At 42.9% G+C, this 7,890-nt stretch overlaps 1 protein-coding gene across 1 annotated transcript; it reads left to right on the top strand.

The window, feature by feature from the left end:
* Positions 1-4,159: 4,159 nt before the first annotated feature.
* LOC107299655 (zinc finger protein OZF-like) lies at positions 4,160-5,787 on the top strand (the record flags this gene model as incomplete). Its single annotated transcript, XM_015829011.1, has 2 exons — positions 4,160-4,243; positions 4,537-5,787. Coding segments are annotated over exons 1-2 (1,335 nt in total), but the record flags the coding sequence as incomplete, so codon positions are not given.
* Between the last annotated feature and the right edge of the window lie 2,103 nt (positions 5,788-7,890).

Below are 7,890 nucleotides of genomic sequence, written 5' to 3'. Positions count from 1 at the left end.
AAATGGATTCTGACAGTATGCATATATCTGCAATTATATAATCTATCTCTTATCACTTCCAGATGTATTTGATGATAAACCTTTGCAATGCTAAGAATTTGTGATTGACGCAAATCAACAACTGAATTTGATTGAATGGATATTTGAACTTGCATGTTGGTAGTTTTCCATGTGTCAAATGAATCATAAATAATGTACGAGCTTATTCTAGCTGAAAAGATCATTGGCACTACCCATCCTTTTCACAACCTGTTTTCCTTGTTACCTTGTGGGAGGAGGCTTTGTGGTATCCGCAGCAGAACATACAGATTCAACCATAATTTCATTCCATACAGCATTAACCTTGTAAACTCTCAGGCTTCCTCCTTCCGTTATATATTCAAGATGGACAGTATTTAATATTTATTTGTTATGTATATGTAGAGTGTTTACATGTGCTTCATTGATTTCGAAAAAGTTTTTGCTAAAATAAGACATAGCAAACTATTAGAAATCCTGAAACAAGGGGGACTAGATGACAAAGACATCCAAATAATAAAGAATCTGTATTGGCATCAGGTAGCAAGTGTGACACTAGGCCAAAAATACTCAGCTGATGCAGAAATAAGAAGAGGGGTCAGACAGGGATGTATTCTATCTCTACTGTTGCCGGCATCAAAGTAAACGGTGTTTATATCAACAATTTAAGATATGCTGATGATACAGTTCTGCTTGCCAGTAAGCATGAAGACCTTCAGCTCCTCATCAACAGAGTCACAGAAATATCTGAAAAATACGGCTTGAAGCTTAACACCTCAAAAACCAAGATCATGGTCGTCAGCAAACAACCCATTAATTTACCACCAATAAATTCAGAAGGAATACCACTAGAAAAAGTTGAAAGGATCACGCACATGAAAGCTGGGACATGACCGTTGAAGTAAAGACAAGGATAGAAAAAGCCCGAACAGCATTCTTCAAAATGGAAAAGTCTTCTGCAGTCATGACATAAGCCTAAGACTGAAAATCAGGCTGGTCAGATGCTATATTTTTTCTATCCTGCTCTATTGAGTAGAGAGTTGGTCTCTGACAGAAAGCCACCTGAAGAGACTAGAAGCATTTGAAATGTGGATTTACATGCGGCTGTTACATATAAGCTGGGTTGACAAGATCAGAAATGAGGTGATCAGCCGCCTGGGAAAGCAAAGGGAAATCATCAAAACAATTAAAAAACAAAAATTAGAATATTTCGGACATGTGATGTGATGCCCAGAAAAATACTGCATACACCATTTAATCCTCCAGGGAAAGATTGAAGGCAAACGAGGTCCAGGCAGAAGAAGAACATCGTGGCTTCAAAATCTAAGGGACTGGCTTGGATAAAATTCAGCAGCACTTTTTCGTGCGGCTGCTGATAAAAACAGGATCACCAACATGATCGCCAACGTCCGATAACGGATATGGCACAACAAGAAGAACAAGAATGTATATGTAGGGGTGTGGGTCTATACATATGTGTATATATATTCCAACCTGGTGAACCACCAGAGGACTCACACAGGAGAGAAACTGTATCAGTGTCTGGATTGTGGAAAAAGTTTCAGTCACAATTCCAACCTGGTGATACACCAGGGCACTCACACCGGGAAGAAGCCTTTTAGATGTCATTTATGGATGTTACTTCAGGCATAAATCATCCTTTATCACACACAAGGAAGTCCACATGAGGCAAAAGTAAATAAGTTTATAGATGACTTGAATTTCATTTGTGATATTTCACTGAAGGTGTAGGTGAGGAATTGACTATTCGAATTCTGGCTTGATTACTTTCTAGTGAAACATGACTCAGAATTAGATTTGTAAGTGGAGAGAAAACAAAAATGAAAAAAAGTCCTACTACCAGTTTCTGGTTATCAGCAGCAGTTACTGGATATTTCCTTTTGCAGAAGTTGTGGAATTCCTCAAAAAAAAAACCACGTTTGGGTGGTGTTTTTGTATATTGATTATTGAATTCCCACATGTGGAGCTTCAGTCTTCTACCTTGGTTTCCTCCAGATTTGGGGGGCCCAGAATTCTTCAGCCAGCATACAAGTAGTCCTCAAGATATGACTGTCATGGGCCTTGCAATTAAGTTTGCATGTTACAATGGCTGTTAAGTGAGGCTGGTTTCCTTAACTACCCACATCCTGCTGCTCACCCTGATGCAGTCAATCAAATGTGTGAATCGCTAAGCAGAACACTGGCTACCACAGGGTTGGGAAACTCTTGGAGGCCTAGCGCAGGGCCAGGCTGACCTGCTATAGACATCCCTAGGTTTCCCCACCCTCCAAGACACCCTGTACTCTGTTTCCCAGCCCTTGTGTTCCCCCAGTCCTTTCCCTCCCCCCCAAGGTCCCCACAGGCTTTTCCCCCTCCCACTGGGTCCCTGCAGTCCTTAGGCCTGATTCCCACCCCACCACGCCTTACACCCTCCTCCTCCTTAACTTTGAAACTCTCTGAACCTCATCCTGGGGATGGAGGGGAGGACACCCATCTCTGGGCTGTATGATTGCGTCCTGGAAGCAGCTGTTATTTATAGTGGGCCCTGGCTTAATTGCTTCGCTATGCAGTGGACTTAAGGAAGAGGCTCCCATTTTGACACACTGTCCACACTTTCGCGCAGAAGAGTCACAAACCTCTGATTGGCTACCTTAAAATGAGAAAAAAAATGTGCAGTCGAATACATTTCATTTTTAAAGATGCATTATGTTAGAATTATCAGTAGCTTTTGACAATGGATACAATGGGTATTGTCAGGGTTACTATGAACATTAGGGCAAGGGAAGTTGCTCAAAAGTTGCCTCAAACAAGTTTAATAATAAAAAGGTAATGTAAAGCTGATTTCCCAACTCTTGCTTAGTGATGAGGACTTCACACATACGGTGTCTTTCTAACATACCACAATTGTTAATTTGTAACCTGTGTCTTGTGTATTCTGCACCTCTGTAACTACTGTGTTTTTCCAAAAGTAAGGCCTTCCCCAAAAATAAGCCCTAGCTTGATTTTTGCAGGTGGGCCTAATATAAGTTCTACCCCCAAAATAAGCCCTAATTTTGGGGTGAGGCACACACCTAAAAATCAAGCTAGGGTGGGAGATAGGGGTGTGTGCCTCACCCCAAAATTAGAGCTTATTTTGGGGGTAGAACTTATATTAGGCCCACCCCATGCACCCCACATCCACTTGCTTTGCACCGGCCCACTTCCTATGCGGTGTCTTCTGCAGCCAGGCCTGCATTTCTCAGTCACAGGCCTTTCCGGAAGGCCACTGCAGCAGAGAACCGAGCTATGGATTCATATTTTCAGGCTTAAAAGACATGGATCTTCTCCATATATACATTTGTAGATATGTGTATCTGTATTTCTCTCTGTATGCATATATCTGCAATTATATAATCTATCTCTTATCACTTAGAGATGTATTTGATGATAACCCTTTGCAGTGCTAAGAATTTGTGACTGACCAAAGTCAACAAGAGAATTGACCCAAATCAAAAACTGAATTTGATTGAATGAATATTTGAACTTGGATGTCAGTAGTTTTCCATGTGTCAAATGAATCATAAATAATGTAAGAGAATATTCTTGCATTGTGTCATTTTTGATTTTTCATTTTAATGTATACTTTCTTTTTTTCACATCTTCTGAAACTACTTTATACACAATTAAAGTTACACTTTTCTTTGAATCTTATAGACAAAGAGGATGGCAATAAGAGCATTCTGGACAACTAACAATAACAAGCAACATTGAAAAGGGAAAAAAATCAAACCGAAATCAAAATATTTTCCATTTCCTTCAGAAAACCACACAATTCTCCTCCAGCAACTGTTAGACAAAAGAGAGGAAATCAAAAAGATTTCAAACTGGAATAAGTAGATTATTACATGAAAAGTCAAGGGAGATTATTTTTCATTCAATAAAAGAGGGAAATATATGGAATTCAGTTGGAGAAAAGCTCAATAGGAAAGCGACATAGAGCAGACAGTAATGCAGGCCTCAATCTTTCAGAAAGAAAATGTCTTGAATGAAAGCACCACTAAACAAGGGATTGTCCATATTTTTGACCTCAAGAATATCAGCTGTGGAAAATCTCCATAGATATCCCTATTACGGGAAAGCCATAGATAGCAAATCAAAGATTATGCATGATAGCATCCACACTGGAGAAAAACCAAAACAATTATCCAAATGTGTTGAAAGCTTTAGTCAGAACAGCTTCCTTGAGGTTCATGGAAGGACCCACATCAGAGAGTAACCAGAGGACTCACACAGGAGAGAAACCCTTTGAATGTTCTGACTGTGGGAAAAGTTTCAATCAAATTCCAGTTTGGAGATACATCAGTGGATTCACTCCAGGGATAAACAGTATGATGCCCAGATTGTGGGAAAAGAAATTGCCACATGATGAGACACCAGAGGACTCACACAGGAGATAAACCCTTTGAATGTCCTGATTGTGTGAAAGTTTCATTAGAAATTCCCAAGTCATGAGACACCAGAGGACTCAACGCAGGATAGAAACCCTTCGAATGTTCTGACTGTGGGAAAACTTTCAATCACAATTCCAGTTTGGAGATATATCAGTGGATTCACTCCAGGGATAAGCTGTATGAGTGTCCAGATTGTGGGAAAAGAAATTGTCACATGATGAGACACCAGAGGACTCGCACAGGAGAGAAACGCTTTGAATGTTGTCTTTGTGGGAAACGTTTCAGTCAGAATTACCATCTCACGAGACACCAGAGGACTCATACAGGAGAGAAAGCACATGAGTGTCCTGTTTGTGGCAAAAGTTTCAATCAGAATTCCAACCTCATGAGACACCAGAGGACTCACACAGGAGAGAAACCCTTTGAATGTCCTGATTGTGGGAAAAGTTTCAGTTATAATTCCAGCCTGATGATACACCAGAGGACTCACACAGGAGAGAAACCCTTTGAATGTCCTAATTGTGGGAAAGATTTTAGGGATAATTTCAGCCTGGTGATACACCAGAGTACTCACACAGGAGAGAAACCCTTTGAATGTCCTGATTGTGGGAAACGTTTCACTCAGAATTCCAACCTCATGAGACACCAGAGGATTCACACAGGAGAGAAACCTTTTGAATGTCCTGATTGTGGGGAAAGTTTCAGTCAGATGTCCACCCTGGTGAAACACCAGATGATTCACACAGGAGAAAAACCCTTTGACTGTCCTATCTGTGGGAAAAGTTTCAGTCGCAATTCCAACCTTGTGGTACACCAGAGGATTCACACAGGAGAGAAACCCTTTGAATGTCCTGATTGTGGCAAAAGTTTCAGTTATAATTCCAGCCTGGTGATACACCAGAGGACTCACACAGGAGAGAAACCCTTTGAATGTCCTGATTGTGGCAAACGTTTCAGTGAGAAATCTAACCTGGTGAAACACCAGAGGACTCATACATTAGAGAAAACATTTGAATGTCCTGATTGTGGAAAATGTTTCAGGGATAATTCCAACATGGCGAACCACCAGAAGACTCACACAGGAGAGAAATTGTATCAGTGTCCGGACTGTTGGAAAAGTTTCAGTCAAAATTCCAACCTAGTGATACCCCAGAGGACACACATAGGAGAGAAACCATATCAGTGTCCAGATTGTGGGAAATGTTTCAGTGAGATGTCCAACCTGGTGAAACACCGGAGGATTCACACAGAAGAGAAACCCTTTGACTGTCCTGTCTGTGGGAAAAGTTTCAGTCGCAATTCCAACCTGGTGACACACCAGAGGACTCACACAGGAGAGAAACCCTTTGAATGTCCTGATTGTGAGAAAAGTTTCAGTTACACAGGAGAGAAACTTTTCAAATGTCCAGTCTGTGGACGTTACTTGACTCATAAATTATCCCTTGTTGCACACAAGGAAACCCACATGAGGCAAAAGTTGAAGAGTTTAGAAAAGGCTTGAAATTCATTTATGATCTCCCATTGAAAATGTAGGTGAGAAATTGACTATTTGAATTCTGGCCTGATTCTTTCTAGTGAAACATGTCCCAGAATTAAAATTGTAGGTGGAGAGAAAAGAAAATTGGAAAAAGGCTAACTACCAGTTTCTTGTTCTCAGCAGTAGTTACTCGATATTTCCTTTTGCAGAAGTAGTGGAATTCCTCAAAAAGGCTTCTGGGTGGTAGTTTTGTATATTGATTATATAATTCCCACATGTGGCGTTTCAGTCTTCTGCCTTGGTTTCCTCCAGATTTAGAGGCCCAGAATTCCTCAGCCAGCATAAAAGTAGTCCTCAAGATACAACTGTTATGGCCTGCCAATTATGGTTGCGTGCTGCAACGGCCGTTAAGTGAGATTGCTTTCCTTAACTACCCTGATCTCCCTGATGGCAGCCATTAATCGAATGTGCGAGTCACTAAGGGGAACACTGGCTACCTCAGGATTGGGGAAAACTCTTGGAGGCCTAGTGCAGGGCCATGCTTGCCTGCCTCAGGCATCCCTAGTCCTCCCCCACCTTCCGAGATACTCTGTGTTCTGTTTCCCATCCTTTGTGTCTCTTTGGCCCTTCCCTCCTCCACAGGGTCCCCCAGTCATTTCCCTCCCCCTCCCCCCAGGGTCACCACAGGCCTCCCCTTCCCCCAGGGTCCACTGACTCACACCCTCCTCCTCCTTACCTTTTCTGATCCTCATGCTGGGAAAGGAGGGGAGGGCACACATCCCTGGGCCTCGTGACTGCGTCCTGGAAGCACCCATCATTTTCAGTGGGTCCTGGATTCATCTGTGGGCGATGTGGTGAATTTGTGGAAGCAGCTACCATTTTGTCATACTGTCTGCACTGTCACACAAGAGTGACAAACCTCTGTTTTGCCACCTTACCCTGAGGGAAAAAGTGTACAATAGAAAATGTTTCATTTTTTTAAAATGCATTATATTGGAATTATCTGTAGCTTTTGACAAGGAAAAAATGGGNCCCCCCCCCCCCGCAGTTCTTCCAGGCAATTCAAACCGGCATATTTCTAGGTGTCAACTCCAGGAGAGATAACATCAGTCCGGCTCCATTGGCATGATCATTCAACATCTCCTCACACAGATCCCATATGCTGCATCTCCCCCCCACCCTTTCTCTTGTTGGCCGGTAAAGGAGAAGTTCAGCAGTAGTGAAGTTGGCTCCCCTGGTGCATCTGGCCTGATGGTTCTGCCATGGCCTAAATCCTTGGGAGCCACAGGAAATTGGTCATAAAGATTTGGGATGTAGAGAGGTTTTGATCTCCACTGAGAGTCACCCTTAAAAAAGCTGATTGTGTAATTCTGTAAAACCATCATGAAATTTTAGGGCTCAGCACACAGCTAATCTTCACAAGCTAACTAGCATCACATTTCACTATTTCACTTGGCTTAGTTGCAAAGGTCAGTTGCTAGAAGTCAAAAAACGACTTGATAGCTTTTAATCAAGGGGAAAATCATGCAAACGCCTTAGGCCAGATATGTCAAACACAAGGCCCGGGGGCCAGATGCGGCCCGTGAAATGATTTCATGTGGCCCGCAAAGCCATTCTGGAAACAATGAGGGAATGGCCCCCTCTGCCTTGGCCCTGGCCCAGGCTGGCCGGGAGCCAATGTACAATTTTGTGGTGGCCATCTATGCTGAAACGCATTCAGTCTTAGATCCACAAGGCCGTCTGGAATCAGCGAGGAACCAGACCTTGCCGCATCGGTCCTGCCCCCTGGGTGCATCTTGGGGAGGGGTCACCCTTTGTGAGGAATGAAGAAATGCACTATCGCCTGGAAGTGGCCAGCAAATGGCCCTCGCCTACTTCACCTATCCGGCTTGATGGGCTCTGGGGGAGGGGTTTTGGCAGGCAGCGGGGTGCTCTCCTCACAGCGCTGAGAGGCTGAACCGGGCA

The sequence above is a fragment of the Protobothrops mucrosquamatus genome, unplaced genomic scaffold, assembly GCF_001527695.2.
Source record: "Protobothrops mucrosquamatus isolate PMUCROS unplaced genomic scaffold, P.Mucros_1.0 scaffold5243, whole genome shotgun sequence".
Classification (NCBI taxonomy): Eukaryota; Metazoa; Chordata; class Lepidosauria; order Squamata; family Viperidae; genus Protobothrops; species Protobothrops mucrosquamatus.
Note: the sequence above shows the minus strand (reverse complement) of the source record. Positions and strands in the feature narration are given on the sequence as shown.